General features: G+C 39.7%; 2 protein-coding genes across 3 annotated transcripts in view; one reads left to right on the forward strand and one right to left on the reverse strand.

Moving 5' to 3' along the window:
- Positions 1-8,879, forward strand: part of btbd7 (BTB (POZ) domain containing 7) — a 44,171-nt gene extending 35,292 nt beyond the window's left edge. The window contains exons 5-11 of the mRNA XM_079475108.1: positions 2,218-2,293; positions 3,939-4,099; positions 4,679-4,822; positions 5,380-5,569; positions 6,100-6,278; positions 6,501-6,908; positions 7,005-8,879. Coding sequence (XP_079331234.1) covers positions 2,218-2,293; positions 3,939-4,099; positions 4,679-4,822; positions 5,380-5,569; positions 6,100-6,278; positions 6,501-6,908; positions 7,005-7,667 — 1,821 coding nt within the window. The 3' untranslated portion in view covers positions 7,668-8,879. The remainder of the gene's footprint in view (positions 1-2,217; positions 2,294-3,938; positions 4,100-4,678; positions 4,823-5,379; positions 5,570-6,099; positions 6,279-6,500; positions 6,909-7,004) is intronic.
- A 3,648-nt stretch (positions 8,880-12,527) lies between these two features.
- Positions 12,528-17,319, reverse strand: ubr7 (ubiquitin protein ligase E3 component n-recognin 7). 2 transcript variants are annotated; one of them, XM_079475110.1, is made up of 12 exons: positions 17,166-17,319; positions 16,949-17,078; positions 16,474-16,607; positions 16,255-16,315; positions 16,074-16,169; positions 15,792-15,845; positions 15,571-15,676; positions 15,351-15,472; positions 13,832-14,023; positions 13,527-13,695; positions 13,355-13,416; positions 12,541-13,275 (listed from the first exon to the last, which is right to left on the reverse strand). In XM_079475110.1, the coding sequence occupies exons 2-12, from the start codon at positions 17,075-17,077 to the stop codon at positions 13,183-13,185; spliced, it is 1,218 nt and encodes a 405-aa protein (XP_079331236.1). In that variant the 5' UTR covers position 17,078; positions 17,166-17,319; the 3' UTR covers positions 12,541-13,182. The 2 variants fall into 2 exon arrangements, with proteins under 2 accessions (XP_079331235.1, XP_079331236.1); XM_079475109.1 differs by having other exon boundaries at positions 12,528-13,275; positions 16,949-17,319.
- Between the last annotated feature and the right edge of the window lie 1,532 nt (positions 17,320-18,851).

An 18,851-nucleotide genomic window follows, 5' to 3' on the forward strand; every position in this document is an offset into this window, starting at 1 on the left:
ACGGATGTGTAATGAGATATAGTTCTCAATCTCCAACAGTAACATAAAGTTGCAAATTCCCACTTCTAGAGCTCTGCCCTTAGGTGCGATTGATATTCGTCCGAAGTTTTAGTGGCTGAAGCTGTAGCTTACAGATGATATTTAATAATTATTTAAGAGACCGATCAATTCACTTCATAATACATTAATATATCGTCTCGTGGATTAACTTTGTATTTCTTGTATCAGTTTTTTTAACTTTCTCTTTTATGAAAGCTCTTAATAACTTTTTTTAGCTCTTATAACTCTGATCAATCAGGTCTTGCACTTTATCTCTCCTAAGAACACTTTTAACATCATTCTTGCACATTATTTTCTCTATCCTGCATGTTTTAAAACCAAAACCAAAGCAGCAGACAGCACTTTGCTTCAGATAGACACGCATCCTTTGTATTAGTAAAGAATTAGAAAGATGGGAATAAGATTTTTTTTATGTCTTATTACGATTTAAAGCATTGGGATCGCGAGACCAGGGCAATGTGTACTTCTCCAAAATTCTACCAAAATCATTCCGACTCATTATGCCAGCAGGACGGGTCTCATTTGCCTAAAAGCTTCACCTAGTTCATATGTCATGTGATTAACTGCTGCTCCATCCATATGGAGGCAAAAAGATTTTTGTGGCTGGTGTGAAGAAATATATTTTGACCAGCAAATTGTGGCTGGTGTGACAAAGTTTTCTCTTTCGAGTTTGCAGGTCTGATGTTGACAAACAACATTGGGACTCATTTCTCAAGACATTCTTGCTTTGTCAGATTTTTATAAGCTGATCTTTGGTCGATTTTGTTCTACATGTCAACAACCTCACGGTCTAATTAAATTAAATTACATTTCTACTCAATATTTCAAACAACGGAGTGCTGTACGTTTGATCTTAAGCTCAAGCTTATTTTCTCTTCGGAAACACAGATGGGGTTATTCAAGGTAACCAGCTCATATTGCACTATTGGGACATTTGTATTTATTTCAATCCGTAAATCATTGCAGGCCCTTCAGCCCTCTCTATTTCAGGCAACAGTGTCAGTATCAGTCTGTTGATCAATCTCTGCTGATCGGGGTTCTCTTCTCTTAAAGGTCACCTTTTTTTGTTTTTGGATGAATGAGTCATCTATATCAGATGACCCCATCCAACTCTCCCTGTGAGCTTTTAGTGAGAGCTGCAACCACATCTGGCCTGACGCAGAGAAGTCTGCTAGTGCCTCCACACTTCCATATGCTTCAACATTTACGATACTTCAGTAGCCCGGAGTCAAACTTGTTGAAATTATCAAATGCCTCTGGTGATTATGAACTTGTAAACACAAACATGAAGGGAATAGAGTTGATTTGACTGATATACTCTCTGTCAAAAAGGGGGATTAACTGATTGATTCAGCACTTCGAGCCTGACTTTGCAAGGAGATTAATGTCAATACAGCAACGAGAAATATTGATGCCAAGTGTCTTCTCACTCTTTTGGGGGGATTTTCAGTTCGTACTCTAACAGGGAAACCTTGTGGCTAATTTACACACATACCAACAAATGACATCATTAATGTCCTAAAGTTAGGATTTTGCTAAAACAAATGAAATGAAAACAAATGTTTCACAACATTTTAAGGCAGCATTGCACGCATCCCTGGTGAGAAAAACACTTGGAACCAAAACAAACTCTCGTGTGTGGTTGCTGCCTATAGTATGTAGAACATGCCAGCTCTCAAGGTTTTGGAACACAATTATTGTAACACTGCCCAAATAAACACCGAAAAGGGTTAGAAATCTGCTCCTACAAACCCCAACCACCAGAGATTTTTGGGTCAGGGTGTACCAGCCTTAAAGCCATCTGTGAAATTTTTCAGACATAAAATCGACCACACTGGCTGCATATTAAAACGTGTCATTTAGCTGAAGTCAAGGGTTAATCTATTTCCTTTAAACCTGGGCTGGCTCCTGACTTTTTAATGAAATGAGATTTCGGCTGCGCAATATTCCAAATTGTTGATGATATAGTAGTAGAATCATTTTGCTCTGGTTTCACCTGACATCTGCAAGACCTGCTTCCGTACTTTAACCCTTTTTTGTTATGCCTGCTCTTGTATTAAATACAATGTTTTTCCATTTACATACACCTGGGCTTAGTCTAGCAATACTAGCTGAGTTCAGTAATATTAACAAGTGCTGTTGTTGTTCTGTACGCAGGCCAGTGAGCAGGACATACTGAAGTATGTGGTCAAGTGGGGTGAACACCAGCTTATCAAGAGGATGGCAGATAGAGGTACCACACATCTGTGCATGTCCCTTTTTACATACCCAATAGCCTTTGGTTTACATCACACACACAGCCATGAAAATTATTTGCTACTTGGTATTGTAGTTAGAAGTAGGTGGTATTCGGGCGAAGGGACATCCACATTACATTGGACAAAATGAGTCAGCGTGGTATGAGTCAGCCATGAGTCAGTATTTTTGTTCTTTATACTCTGAAGAGAGAGAGAGATACTGTAAATGTTAAGTGCTCACTACAAGTTTAGCATTAGGCTATAAAGATATCATAAAAGCTAACACATTTACTAAAAGCCACAAAACTCCAGCTTTTATGTCATTGAGGCTTATCATCATGAACGAATAATTGATGTGATTTTGTGCAGGTTCATTAAAATGATCATTGATCATTATAAAACCTTCATGACTTTCATCCGCAGAAGAATTTCTGCGGATGAAATATGAAGATATTTTGAAGAAAGTAGCACTGGTGCCCATTCACTTCTAATGTATGGATACAAAACCAATGCAAAAGTCAATGGGGGCGATTTAACAACTTTCTTCAAAATTTCTTCTTTTGTGTTCTGCGGAAGGAAGTCATACAGGTTTGGATTGACGGGAGGGGGAGTAAATGATGACAGAATTTAGATTTTTGGGTGAACAATCACTTTAAATGTTCCAGATACAACTGAGCTGCTTATTACTCAAATGGGCAGAAACCCTGTCTCCATAAGCTTTAATTTAAATACTGCACAATTGTTCATTTAGTCTCACATGTTTGTCTGTGAAAGTGTGTAATCTTAGACGGCCTCTGTTATGCATTAAATACAATTATAATCATATTGAACGTTATTAAGTTCCGCCATCCATGTGTTTTTTTTTTTCATTGTCTTTTAACACCCTTACACATACATTCTCATCCATTTAATGCAAACATTTCCTGAGCCGGACGTTTTGTTGCACTGACTGTCCCTGTTTTCTCCTCTTGCTGTGCAATCAGATTCACGGCAGTCTAATGATTTATTTCCCAATCCTCCTAATGTGTAGTAATGACTTTGACTGGCTCAGCGCTGAGAAATCAGGCCAAGTGTTCTGCAATACAGAACCGTAGCATATGGCTGGCAGCCCCAGACGCGGCCCCCAAATGCTCTGTGTACCCAACAGAATCAAATATACCACCGACTAACACTATCTTGAACGTTTACCGCTGTTGCCAAACCACAAACATGATCTCTGATTGGTTTTCCCACCAAACACATTTTTAATGGATGTAGCGGAGCAGTATCACACGTTCCTTTTGGCATTAAGAGCGGTTTAGTTTATGTACATGGATATGATCCAAATGTATGTATGATTAGTTTACTTATGATCCAGATTTGTTGGCCGAGGTTTAGATTTTAGGATTGCTTTCAGTGCAGCATCCCTGAGCTTAAATTCCCCGCTCAAGGGCAACGCAGCCGTAAGCAGAGCTGCATGTTGATAGTGCTAATCCTCTGGAAGCACACACACCCCCACCCATCTTTGTCTAATCTATAGTGTGGGGTTAGAAAGTTGGACTCTTTTCCTCTGAGAACTTTCCAGGTTAACGTGTGCGTGTGAATCTAGATGCCTGCCTGTGTGCGTGACTGACTGTTTGTGTGTTTATGCGTTTCCCTCAGAGCCTAACCTGCTGTCTGGCACTGCGCATAGTGTGAATAAACGTGGTGTGAAAAGAAGGGATCTGGACCTGGAGGAGCTCAAAGAGATTCTCTCTCCGCTGCTTCCTTTTGTCCGAACGGAGCACATATTACCCGCTAACAGCGAAGTCCTCTCTGACACTGTGAGTTTGTGTGGTTTCCTGGAAAGAGTTCACATATCTTGTAATTATTTTCTTCACCTTAGTGTTTTTGAAACTTCTCTTTTGTCACAAAAGGTCATTTGTTTTAGAATACACAGGTCTTTCTTTTCCCTGTAATTCTAATGAATTAGCTGTGGAGCTTGAAAGGTGCTGTGTGTGTTTTTTTGGAGGATATATTGACAGAAATGCAATATAATATAGATAACTCTGTCTTCGGAGGTGAACAAAGACCTTACATAATAAAGCGTTATGTTTTTATCCCCTTATGAGCTATTTCTATCTACATACACTTTGGGTCCCCTTGCATAGAATGCGCCATGTTGTTTCTACAGTAGCCCTAAACAGACAAACTGCTCTACAGCAGTTATTTACATCTTTGTTCTACTACACAAGTGTAGATGACCAAATCATCAGTGCAACACACCTTAACTTTCGTTTCTAATATAAATTCAGGTGTAGCATCATTAAATGTCACCTTAAGTCTTGTAAGTAGCCAAGAAATGTATATCTATTGTCACACCATCTCAAACCAAGTAAGTTTTATTCATTTCGTTGCAACAGATGAAGAGGGGTCTGATCAGCACCCCTCCCTCTGATATGCTGCCCACAGCAGAGGGAGGCAAAGCAAACTCCTGGCTCCGGCAGAAGAGCGCTGGCATTTATGTCCGCCCACGGCTCTTTTCGCCTTATGTGGAGGAGGCCAAGGTAGGCTCCACCAGCTCACCTCACACACAGCGGGGTGTCTGAATAACGCTTGTCTTAAAACAAAGAGGAGACCTTACACAGTTGTTCCTCAACCAATATAGACACAGTAAGGTCATTCTGCAAAACAGGTGTCATCTGTGTCTCGAATTCATTTAAATAATGACTAAAATTGAATAGATGACACCAACTGTTTGTTATGTGTTGTTTGCATTGCCATATCTCTGAAGACAAACAAGTAGACCGTAACTTAAATCATTTAGTCCATTTGTTTCCTTTATTCGAACATCTTTTTTATTACATAGGAACATCTTATGGTGTCAACCTTCGTATCATTATTTTGTATAGTTAACAAAAGGCGAAAGGGTATTTGTAGAACTATCAACATTTCATTCTACAAGATGTATATTTTTATAGCACTTTATAACAATTTATACTTATAAGGTTATGGTGTCAAATGTAATGGAAACCAATTTTTAGAAGGAACCGAGGGCAGTTAATAATTTAGATTTCATTATGCGACTTGGTCAGTCTAAGCTCTCTTTATGACTGTGTGTTAGGCGGCTCTGGAAGAGATGATGGTAGAGCAGACCGATCTGGTCAGGCTGCGCATGGTGCGCATGTCCAACGTTCCCGACACGCTCTACATGGTCAACAATGCCGTCCCCCAGTGCTGTCACATGATCAACCACCAGCAAATGGTTGGCAGCCAAACAGCTCCACCGTCTGTGGTTGCTAATGAGATACCAGGTGGGTTAAGTGCTCATTCATGCAATGTCACGATGCATTGTTCAGCCAGTCTACAGTTCCAAGACCCTCACACTGTGGAACAAATACGTCATATTCTGATTTGCACTTTGTTAATTGTTTTTGTAAATTATATTGCTATGGTTATTGTTATATCAAGTCTATATAGAAAAATATTTAGCAGAAGCAAAATGGATGAATGCCATAAAAACATTGTGATTCCCGTAAAAGAGATCATTTGAAAATACTTTCTCAATTTAAGTTGATTGGTCTTGCGAGATGCACTACAGTGATGTAGTGATGATATATATTGTGAGTGGGAACATTGACCTTGCTTGTTGGCAAACTTGTGATGCAGTGGGTGTTAAACAAAACATTCAGCTTTGTTAAAAAAACCTTTCTGTATGTGTTGATATGCTTTCACTTTTGTATGAATAATGTTTGTTAACTTTATAATAATGTATGTACCTATTCATACGAATGCACGTGTTTCTCTAACTGAAGTCATCTGTTTTCTTGTTTTTGTCCTGCAGTGCCCAGGTTGGCAGTAGTGAAGGAAATGATCCGTAGGTTGCAGGAGCTGCGTCACACGGACCAGGTGCAACGAGCATACGCTCTGAACTGTGGTGAGGGTGCCACAGTCAGCTACGAGCTGCAGATCCGTGTGCTCCGAGAGTTCGGACTCCCTGATGGGGCTGCAGAACTCCTACAGGTAACTTGGCACATCCTGTTTGCCTGGATGATGATACCTGTTGCTATGGCTACTACAGACCTCACTAACTTAGATCATCAGTTAGTTTTACCCAGCCTCTGATGCATTTAAGCTCCTTTTCAATAAGGGTTTTAGCTTTATTTAAAAAATTAGTATTTTAAATGCATTTAATAAATTGTTTTTAAGTCAGCCAATTCCAATTTTTGAATCGTCTTGTTTCAGAACCCACATAAGTTCTTTCCTGAGGAGCGTTTTGGAGATGAGAGTCCTGTCATGGCTCTGCGCCAGTCGAGTCGCTGCCGGGTCAACAGTACACCAGCCGTTGAGAGCATGTTCACTGACCTGGAGACGCTGGTGGGCTTCCGCCCTCCTCTGCCCCCACCACCTCCACCCTACCATCCCCCTACCACCCCGGGCCACAGCCAGCAGCAGCTTAAAGCAGGTTGGAGACCACGGGTTCCCAGCCAGCCTCCTTCCAGATCTTTCTCCTACCCCTGCAATCACGCACTCCTCCATAGACAACCCTCTTCCAAAATGGGTAGCCCAGTGTACCCACCAGGAACAAAGCCATTGCCCCCAGACTGCACCAATGCGCAGGGAGGAAGAAATCTCCATCCAGACAAGCAACTGGTGATACTTGTTTTTATATTCTAATGTTTACATTTGAGCTGTGAACTTTGCCTTGGGATGATGGTAATGATTGTTTTTGAATTTGAATTATTCCAGCAGAACATGGAACCCGTTATCAATGAGTTCATGCCAGACATTGCCATGGGAGTGTCTGCAATGAGCCTGAAGGAGCGGCGCCTTCCGGAGGTCTCCATGGAGGTGGAGAGTCACGAACCCCACCTCCACCTCTCCATCGCTCCGCCCATGTCCCACAGCTACTCCAGCCGCCACCCGCACTCCTCACGCAAGCGGCACGCCGCCGAGCCCAAGCCAGAAGGCCTGCAGCCTGACTATCCTGATCTCTATGAGTTCCAAGGCCGCCACGTGCCTCCCTACAGTGGACCGGACCTTTACATCCACAGCCGTCAGGCGGGCAGTGGCCCACCACCTCCGCCATACTCTGAGGCTTCAGACTCCCTCCGTCTGGATGTGCTAGAACAGCCTCCACAGAGACTAGACTTGGCGATTGTCTCACAAGGGGTCGTTGTTGCAGAGGGTGTGCAGAGGTCACGACCCACAAACGAAACAGATCTCACCTGTGGACTCGGCCCTTCTTCCAAACAATATGAGGAGTGGCCAACGAACCGCCGGCCGGCTCCAGAGGGAATGGGGCTGGTTTTAGGAGGAAACATAGGGACTGGGGAAGAGGGAGCGTTGGGTGCACGAGACCGCAGGTCACCCAACAAACCCGACTACCCTTATAGGAAGTCTGCTCTCTGACCCTTGGTTAAAAAAAGGGGGCGGTGATAACAGAGATTATGGACTGATATAGAAGTATAAGCTAACAGGTGAGGCACCAGCAGTCCTGCACTTTGTGTTCTTTGAAGGGGCCACGGTATCTTGAAGCGATGAACGTTGTAAGCAATGTGGGTGGCTTCCTTTTAACAGGTTAAAGGCTGATGTCACATCAACTGCTCCAGATGGGTGTTAAACTCCTGAGTATGAGGAGAGCTTGGTTTGGTTGTGTGCAGCGTGAAAAGCAAGGAATAATCTGCTGCTTGAACAAGACTTTAAATTCCACTTAAACAGCTTTAAATATGATAAATCCTCTTCCCCTCCACCTCATCCGCTGTATGGTCCTTGACAATCAAGACCTGAACAGATTTTGCTTTCTGGGAACTCCAGATCTGCATATTTGTGGACAAAAATCACAGTAGGTTTCTTTTACTGTCATTCGCCCGACACGAGCCAACAAGGATGACTGGAGAATTATATATTTATTTAGATGCACACATTTATCTTTCCTCAGAAGTAAATTGGAAAATATGAAGACAATAAGTTACAAACTCATTAATTTGTCTAGTCCTCGACAACACCCCTCTCCCCCCTTTCCTTTGGAGAAAAGAGCGGCAGTAATAGCTTGCGTAATCCGTGCCATTCCCTGGCTTTTACATTATCTTGCGCAATTTAAGAACCTAGATGGAACATAAAAGGGAAAACAAATAAAAACTCCTGTCTCCTGTGTCAAGCATAACAATAGCTCAGATGTGTCATCACATTGAACGGTGTTTTATTGTTCCACAACCCAGATCTGGAGTCATTCCTGTGTGTATTTAACTTAAAAACCATCTGTCCACTATAACGAAAATGCCCCCTGCTTTCATTCAGGTTGTCTTTGTTCAAGACTGCAGTTCCTCAAAGATGCTTCACTTCCTGTCTTGATCTTGGTGGGTTGATTATTGTCAGCCTCCTGTTCAATCAAGCTCAATCAAACCGATCTGTGTCCTCAGTCCTCTGGATGCCAGCGGTCCACAAGGCAAGAATTAAATTGCTGTTCTGTATTAGCGAATGAGTGAGCAGGTGACCAACAATTATGATGTCAAAAACAGGCCTTGCAAAAAAAGAGAAGCATTAAGGATAAGTATTTCAAGGGATTTGTTTTCTTTATTTTACGGTTTGTTAGATAACACTTCACAATACAATATCACACACTGCTGCACTGCTGTTTTAATCTTTTTTTCAACTGTGCAAAAACATTTATTTTAATATTGATTAGCTTTTTCTTCTTGTACAATAAGATTATTTCTCAGATGATGCTGACACATCAAATATGCAGGCTTAAGCTAATGAACAATACGTCATGGTACTGTATTCTCACACACTTCAGTTATATACGGTTATATAAGGACCAGGAGTGACTTCTGTTGAATATTCAATCATCAGCCACATTCATCCCATGTTTAGTTGGAGCACAGGAAGCCTTTTGTCGGTTTGAAAGCACAAAAATACTGAGAATGTCTGAATTATTTTTGGTCTGATTTTTTTATATTCAAGTATGCAAGCCTAGGAGTTTGTTGGGTTGTTAGGTTGAATTAACAGTTGGGTTCAGATTGTTTGCTTCAGCATAGAAGGCCCATTTATCATCCTTGTCATGTATTATTCTCCATACCCCAGGCACTTTGAGCAGCAGAAATGGCCTTAAGATTTGCCAAGTGGATCATGGGGGGTTAAACTGCTGTATCTGCAGCGATGGCCTCATGACCTCCATCTTGAATCGCGCAAGGTCTCCTGTGCCAGAGAGAGAGAGAGAGAGATTCTTTCTGCACGGTCTCTTCCTCTGACCATGTTCTTCGCAGTCCATTCGATTTTCCCTTTCTCCTCCTTTATATTCCTTTCAAATTATTCAGACCTCTCGAGTTTCACCTTAAACATTACCATCCAGGGACCGGAGCCAACAGCTGGAAATCTAATTTTCTCCACTTTTTCGCTTCTATTTCCATGAGGTCTTGCCGTGTTATTCGATTGAAGAATCAACATAACCGCACAGTCAAAATGGTCAAATAAAGAGTTTTCTAGGGGAATTTGAGGAGCGATGGCTGTAGCTGACGAAATTTATCCGCCACATCTTGAAGAATCATTTGTGGTTACAAATCTACAATTGACGTTCGTATTATTAATGACAGGAAGCGATTATTCTCCATCTACCCGTGAACTTTGTTCAGAACTATTAGCTGTGGCGGCACTTCTGTAAACATGTCCTGCACCTGTAACACTGGCTCCTGTTGCAACCCGTCAAACCCAATGGTGTCATGAACCCTACAGCTATAGTGTGTGATCCTCTGCAGCTTAAGAGGGTCAGATCCATAATTAGATCTGATCTCAGAGGGTCATCTGAAACTGATCGAGATCCATACAAGGCTTTTAATGCGAACGCTTTAGATCCTCTGAATGTCAGGGATGTAGTTCTGGAGATTGGTGAATGCCCCACAGGCTGCTCACATACAATGATTTTTAGTCCCTGATGCAAATGCGTTACTCGGCATATAAATAAAATGAAAAGCTGTATGATTTGTATTCCTTGGCTCTCTTTAAATGCATTGAATCTCATGTAATGCGGCCTACTTCCCTGACCTTATTCATGTTCCACGGCTAAAAAAAGCAGGGTGAACTTATTTATTATCTCACCCTTGCTTCATAAATAGATAGTTTACCTTAAATTCTTTTGAAAGACACGAGTATGCGGCGTAGTCACAGAAACCTTTTGACCTTGATCCAGCAGACTTCACATCAGCGTGACAGTGAAAACTCAATCTGTTTTACGGGCAGCTCACGTTCTTCTTTTCATGTCAGAAACTCGGTCTAAAGCTCTTTCTCCAGTCATTCTGTTTCTCAGTGTTTTACTTTGTAGCTCAGTATTAGGCGCCTGCCACATCCTCATATACTGATGTTATTTTGAACTGGGTCAGCTGTGGTCTGTTGAGGGAAAACCCTCAGTATGACATTCTTCCTTATTGCATACTAGTTTTGATTTTCCAGCCTATTGCATTACCTATAACTACAAGTATCACGTAATTGGCACCAGCACTTCCCTCCGAGGCAGCCGGGAGGAGATTTGAAAGTCTGTCATGTCGTTTTAGCGAATCGCACGGCTGCATAGCCATGACCCAAAATCGACAGATGGATATTTAGGCCCACTGCTGCTACTCTTAAGGTTTTTCTGCCAGCTGAGAATATCATTTCTTGACGTCGATGCCGATCCCCGTAAAGGCTACAACAAAGACCCGTATAGACCCGGCCATGCCTTAATCTAAAGGGGCGGTTTGTTAAAACTCCTTGGATTGCCTCTGCTTTACTCAGGCCATGTATAACTCATTTATTTCATGTTATATAACATCAAATGTGTCACATGTTCACATAAGGGTTTTAATTTAGATTGCTGTAAAAGTAGTTGCACACGTTTGAAGGTATTATTTAGCATTTGAGAGATGCACGCTGACCTCGTGATGAATTCATTTCTATCACAAATGCTTTTTGCGGTCATCTGGGTAAAGTCCGATTCAGGGGTTACAGGCCAGAGGGACCGTAAGGGTTGGAGAATGAATTTGAAATGCATTTGACCTCTCCTCGATGCATTAAGTGTCCTGGAGGACTTATGAACATCTTACTGGCACGTTCTGGGATGTAATATTTGCATTACTTTAAAGAATGATGGGTTGAATTTCGGAGGGGATGAATTTGGCCACCGTACTTAAAATCTTATGCCAACGAGTAAAAGCTAGTACAGATGAAGGTACCCATTGCACTAAAATTGTAATTAGTAACCCTTTGTGATGGTAATGCGTGTAAGATTTGTTGTCTAATAGTGCCCTCTGTTGGTTTATTTTGACTGAAAGTTCTATCTATAGAGATTCACAGTTGTTTTACATTCATTCCTTATCCTTTTAGTATTATACTTGCATGGCGTTGCGTTATTTATCTCCAAAGTGCCGAAAGGCTGTATGAAGGAAGGTTTGTTCGGATGTGTGAAGGGCAGGGGAAGTTTTGTTTGCAGATTTGTAAATCAAGATCTCCAGGTTCTCTCTTGTGCTATCTCTCTTAAGGAGACGATTTTGTGCCTTCCCTGCCTGAGGCTGGGCTTCCTCCACACCCTTTTGTCTTATGCAAGCCGTTTCTACAGACCTCTGTAAAACCGTCTCTTTGTAATACTGTAGCCAACGCTTCGTGTGCATAATGTTTATTTTGATTTTTTTTTCTTTAAAAAAAATATTTTTCAAGATTTTTAGTACCTTGGATCACAGGCCTCAGAAATATGGTGTTTTGTTGTATGTAAAATGCAAAGTTTTTATAAATATATATAAGACATGCGATATCTATTTGAGACATTTTGTGTGTGCGTGTGTATATACACACACGCACATATACAGAAAAGCATTCTTTTGTGGAGTTGTGGAAAGTGTCTATTTTTCTATTCTTTTCTTTGGCCGGTGTAGTTATGAACTTTGCTCTCCAATTAGGTGACTAATGTCTTGAAATAAATAGTTTTGAGTTATAACATTGTCTGTTTATTGGTCGTTTTTATTCATTCAAGCATTTCAAATCTAAAGTGCTATAAGCAACACTTTGCTGTTGATGTTATGCTATTGATGTATTGCCAAGTAGGAGGAAAAAGCTTCAAACGTGACTGTTTTTAATATAGGTAATTGTAGTTTACTAACATTAGTAAATGCATTAACAATGAGCAGTGCAGTTTTTCAGCATTTATTAATCCTAACTAATGTTAACAATTTAACCACATTAGTAAATACTAAAAAATACAACCTTATTGTAACATATCACCTGAATCTGAACCTGAATGGAGAAATAAAGACATGTCAACAATTTTATCATTCTTGTTTATTTCAAGATAAGGTCAAACAAAAAATTAACAGAAACTACAAAAAAAAATTTAAAAGGGCAAAATATAAGAATTTTTTTATCATTACAGAACTGAACCATGTGAATATCGTCAAAGCTTTGCAGATATGACAGAAGTGAGGGAATTTGCAGTACTGTTAGGCTTGTTTCCTAAACATACATTTTTAAAGAACCGAAGACTTAAGCATAAACATACCTCACCAAGGTTAATACTGTCTGCAGTCATGTGAATTTCGACTTTCAAAGCTTTCTATAAAGAACAACACAATTCTGAATTGATTGTAGCATTACAGAAGTGCTTTTACGTGAACCTTTTCTTAATCTTACTTCCCATAATGCACCAAACGCTAACAGAGGCAATCACCACATTCAACATGATCTCAAACTCCAGAGATTACAGGACAACCAAAAAAACTGTAGCAACTATATCTTTGGAACAAAGAACCTGATATACACTCAATACATGCACAAAATCATACAATGTTATAAGAGCCTGATTTAAACTGCATTTTTATTTTATAAAATGTACAGAGATGTTCTTGCAAAAAACTAGGGGGAAAACGACAAGATGTAGCTGGTATGCTTGAAATGGCTGGACGGCTTAGCTGCAGTAGAACTGGCCTGCGTTGGCTCTTCGTCTCTTACGGCTTTGCTGCTGTTCAAAAAAGTGCCGAATGTCCTCAGGTGTCACCACCTGGATGAGAAAAGAGATTTTACACCGACCAACAATCATCTTGCCGCAAGACATCTTTAAACACTCATAGAGTGCTTACCTTTCCCTCTGCAGCAAACCCTTGCAGGAAGTCCTTTAGTTCTGTCTTCATGTCATTATACTCTGAGAAAACATTTCATTTCAGTTAACAGTTAAAATCTAATGAAAACTATCTTTGTTTACAAACAGGTTCCGGATAAGGAAATTACAGTAGTACAACTAAATGTGCGAACCATGAATGATCTCCAGCTGCTGAACACGATTTAGGTTGTCTAGGGCTGACATCAAAGGGTCACGACCAGGTTGTTCAGCCTGCTCTGTGGACTTGCCCTTGTTTTCATATGCCAGGACTGTGTCGGCCTCATCTGTGAGGAAAGACACTCCGGCGTCTGCAAAAAGGATCTAAGCAAACAGAACAGATACAAGTGCTGTACTAACCATGACACCTCTAGCAAACAGTGATATGTTCCAAACTTGGTTGCACCAAGGCCATAGGTTTGACTCCCAATGTACAAATAAAATGCTTATTGAGCAGTACCTTGCAGTCAGCGCAGATACACAGTGTGGTGCGCCATGCTGCAGGCCAAAACACAGCACCCTGTTGAGTCCGACTCTTTCCTGAGGCTTTCATCTCTTTCAGCTTACAACCCGAGCATGAGACAGCCTCAGAGGAACCTTCAATTTCATCCTGGTGCTTCCGCTTACAGCTCGATGTCCCATTGACCTGCACCTGATGACAGAGACAAAGTCAACAGTCTGCGACCTCGTTCACCTTATCTAAATGGGGTGTAACAATACATCCATGTTTCGATCCTATACACAATAAAATTATAATATCACAATAATTTGCCATTTTTTCAAATTCAAATAACTTCAAAACAAACAATTTTCACTGTTCATACAGCTTGTTATAGAATTAGCCGGGTTTCCATCCAAAGTTACATATTGAGCTTATGCGCAACATTGGAAAATTGTATAAAACATTTGCGACTAAGCACCGTTTCCATCCAACTAGTCAACAGTCACTTGAATAAACGAACTAAATATCAGGAAGAAAAGTAAGTGAAGCAACTGAATATAATAATAATATATATTTTTTTTTATTATTTATAATAATTACATGCGCAAGCAAACGACACAATAAATGCGGCGCTTTTGTGGATGCCTGCTGTTTGGAAAGGCACTCCAGTTCTTGGAGGCAATTACAGAAATACTTTGACGACTTTGCTCAGGCATTTAAGAATGACCGTAACATTTCAGATCCTGTTTAACAAGATCAGTACTCTGGTTAGTCAGGTTATGCAGTCTCATAGTGCAGTTGCATGACTTTTTGGAGTTTATTCTGCAAATGCATTTCCATCTCCCATTATTCACAAAACCACCTCAGGCTACCGTTTTTTTATTTGGAGTTTCCATCACTTCTTTCTGATGCGAAACGTCAAAATGCGCATTAAAGCAGGGTGATGGAAACCCGGCTATCGTTTAACCGAAACTGCTGCATGTAAAATAATGGATGAAATTAAATTAATTCAATGGATGAAATTAAAATGTAAAAAATATATGTTGTTTATTCTCTCCCATGCATGCTTCAGCTTTAATCCTCCAAGTAACAGGGCCTTTTTAACTATCGGTACTGTTTAGCGTGCTGACAAAATGTTTTATGCTCTCTCACTTTGGATAAAGCGTCTGCCAAATGAATAAATGTAAATGTAGAAAGGAAGCCTTGGCCAGGTCACTCTTGTAAAAGAGAATTAAATCTCAATCAGTTTTTTTACCAGGTTGAATAAACAATGAAAAAGAAAGCTAAACCCAAAAAGAGAGGTTCTTAAAGCAAAAAGTGCAAAAAACATATTAAGGCCCACTACCATCATCTAGTGGCGAATCATCAAAATTAAATGTTAACTCGTCAGTGTATTTTAGCTTGTTGAACATTTTTTCTTTACATTAAAATAGTTTTGAGTTAGAATTGAGTTTGCTTGTCATAAATGGGACAAACATTTTAAACTTAACATAAAAAATTGCATAATTCAAGCACATATTCAATAGAGCGCAGAGACCTTCTCGTCCACAGGGCTGCTCTGGTTTTCATTTTTAATCATCTTCTCTTCTTCATCGTGTTCCACCTCCACCTTTACATCCTCCTCTGCTTTGCATGGACTGACTTTTGTTATGGGTGGCACTGATGTAAACAATAATCAAACAATAATTCTTCATTAATGCTCTGTAAATTCCTCTTTTTTTACAGATACTATATAAACAAAAGAAAAACAACATTACCTGCCATTTGTGCAGCATACATCCAAAGGAAATGTGCTTTATTCATGCAAGTCTCGCAAATCATTTCTTGAAGCTCCACACAATCTGGCACTACACGACCCAAATGCTTAGAGAAAAACAGAGAGGTTTTTAGACATATCTCTAGCTAGCCTAAGCGCATCTTTAAAGTTTGTGTTATACTACAATACATATTATCGTCAGAAATCTGATTTGAACCTAACCCGACCATGAAGCCAGTCCTCACACACAACACACTGAATCATCTCATCTGCAACCTGGTAAGGGAGAAAATTCATGTGGCTTTTTATTCATATACCAAACCCTGATTCTGGTTACTGTAATAAAAAAGCTCTCATCACTACTAATGTTTTTAAACAGCACTCTAAAGTGCAGTGAAATCACAAATATCACCTATACAAAAAATAATAAACAGAGAATGACTACGATAATATATGATGATGCTATAATCTGCATAACAAAAGATTCAATCTGAAGCTTGTTACCTCATCCTCTGGATCTGGGTAGGGTCTGTCACATGTGCAATACAAACCAAAGAAATTGTGGCTGTATTTGTTCCCTGAATTTAACTTCTCTTTATCCTGTATAGCAGAAATCCACAATTGTAGTTTCTATCACTTCAATTAAAACTAAACACATAGATTTGTACTAAAAAAATTTAGTTACTGCAAACAGCTTGCATTCCATTTCGCCAAATTTGTCATTTCCGCAATCACATCGGAAATTCCTAAAAAAACAGATAAAGGACTAAATGATTAAAGCTTGTTCAAGCCATACATTGATTTTAGAGTATTGACAAATCTGGTCAGAGTTGCCGTATATACCTTTAGAGACATTTTCATAAAATGAAAGTGGCTATATTAAGACGATGGAGGAAATATTTACCTCTTAGTATACAACTCAAAAAGGTCATGGCCTTCATGACACTTGTAAGAACATGCCAGACAGATTCCAGCTGGCTCTCCTCCCTTTGGTGTACAGGTGTTACAGGCATACAGAGCTTGACGCTTCACATATCCCTGTTAGGATGAAAAGGAACATCAATTCATGTAATCCTCCACCTCACAAGACACTTAGACAATTCAATGCATCTACTATGATGTTTAACAGCACTGAAAATGCATCTATTATCTGATCTGAGCTTAGATGACCACGACAACAAGGTTCGTTTCAAATCGAGTATAGGCAGCATCAAAGCATTGATATTAATGCATCAGTACACTCCAATAAACATTTTGTAAGAACCATAATACATTTGATCGCTAACACGAACTAGGAAAGACTGTTGCCTACGTGGGATTACAACCCGACTGTTTTGTAAATATTATACTGTTTCACAAACAAATCGTGCAGGCATCACCTCTGGATAGGAGCATTTCTCTGAATCACTGCCACCGAGGACAGCGGAGGCTTCATTCTCCAATTCCTCATCTTCCTCTAACACGTCCACCAGAGATACAGTAGCCTCCTCTCCATCATTTGCCGCCATCCTTGAAGAACCCGAGAGCAAAAAAATGCTTCTAGTTCCTGTTCCAGGGCAAAGGGATCATCTGACCTGTCTAACAGATCGCACTTACTGATCGCCAGCAGCTCATCTGCAATATAACAAACGTAAAACTGCGGGAAGATATATCATGTGATTTGACATTACACGAAAGATTCAGCCAGAAGAATATGCTACAAAAACAAAAAGCAATGCTGCTTCCGGTTTATGTAAATACGAACCGTGTTGGCGGGAGACCTGCGACGCGAACTAAATAATATTTTTATAACAGAGTTGTTTTTATTTTGTACAGGTAATAAAAGATCATGCTCCTATAAGCTCGTTGATCCTGTATATATATATATATATATATATATATGGAGAAATAAAATTATCACGAGACGAATTCAAAGAGTCGGGGTTCAAAGGTCAGAGTTTGTTTTCAATATGGCCACGTGCGACCTGAAGGGAGAGCTGAAATACAGAGATGGACAAACAAACCAATTTACAGTGAAAGTGGATGATAATTTGAAATCGATGATATCCGGTATCAAGAAAATAAGAACTGATATCTCCGACGTTTTGACGGTTCTTGTTGAACAAGAAAAGGGCTCGACGGGAAATAGCAAAGACGTTGATGGTAAGATCGTTGAGTCTGTGAGAAAACTAAAGAAAACCAAATACAATCAAATAAAAATAAACTCGAATAAATCGGAAGATGGCCAGATCTCGTTTGCCTCTTAGTTTTAATCTGTCAAAACGTTTTCATATAAAATTACACGTGCAATATTGTATGCATGCATTGTAGCTTATCAAAATAACGTTCGCATTGAAAGCTTCTGTTTTCGTTACCATGAACCATCATTACAGTTCCGGAACGTAGACTGAATCAATTCATAACAGCAAAGTCTCACGAATCATGACTTCACTCGTAGTTTAAGTCTAGTTTAGGGTCACAGTATCTGACTTTCAATTCCTTGTTATCATAAGCATGGATTTGACACAGTAAATACTACTAGTTTTATATCACGGCATGGTCAATAACGGCATGTTGTAAAACCCCAGTCTAGTTTAACGATCAAAAGGTCAAAAAGGTGAATACTTTATTCTATTTACAGAACCAAAGCAAGTTATTGCTGTTTCTAAAAATGTATCATTCTCTTAATTTTAAATTTCATATAATAGATGATGACGAAGATGACAGTGATGAAGAGGACAATAACACGGAAAAGACCACCAAGACAAACACAGAACCTCCAAAAAAGCGAAAAAAGAATTGAGAACCAGGATCCTCAAAACTGTCAGACTGCTGTAATGTCTCTTGTTACATAAAGAGATGGTTACACCCATTCCCCTCCATATTTCAAAATTTCATGCCAAGAACAGGTCAAGAATGTTGGGTGTTTTGCCTTATTTTTTGGTTCCTTCTTGTTTATATATTTGTTATTCTAAGTTATCTTTGATAAGTTTGTCTGCATCCTCAAACAACCGGTTACTGGTCCAGTGGGGGAATTGTTTATCAGTTACAATAATCACAAAATTTTGGCTGACATAGTTAAATATTTACAGCAGTTATCAGTAGTCATTTTTACTCCTGCAATAAAGTTGTAATGCAATCTGACCCATAAAATGTGTTGTTTCTGATTGACAAAGAACTTTTTTAACTTTTTTCATTTCTTTTATTGATTTGTATCAGAATCCAAACTTGGTTCATATCACAGTGTATTACGATTGCACTGGAAAGTAAATAAATACCTCATGTACATGGTTAGCATAAATT

The sequence above is a fragment of the Barbatula barbatula genome (assembly GCF_947034865.1).
Source record: "Barbatula barbatula genome assembly, chromosome: 15".
Taxonomy (NCBI): Eukaryota; Metazoa; Chordata; class Actinopteri; order Cypriniformes; family Nemacheilidae; genus Barbatula; species Barbatula barbatula.

Coding starts and splice junctions, on each gene's coding strand:
- ubr7 (XM_079475109.1), bottom strand. CDS start 17,077: ATGGCGGCAAATGATGGAGAGGAGGCTACTGTATCTCTGGTGGACGTG. Junction 16,316..16,473: donor TTTGAGTTGTATACTAAGAG/GTAAATATTTCC, acceptor CTGTTTTTTTAG/GAATTTCCGATGTGATTGCG. Junction 13,276..13,354: donor GGTTTGCTGCAGAGGGAAAG/GTAAGCACTCTA, acceptor TTTCTCATCCAG/GTGGTGACACCTGAGGACAT.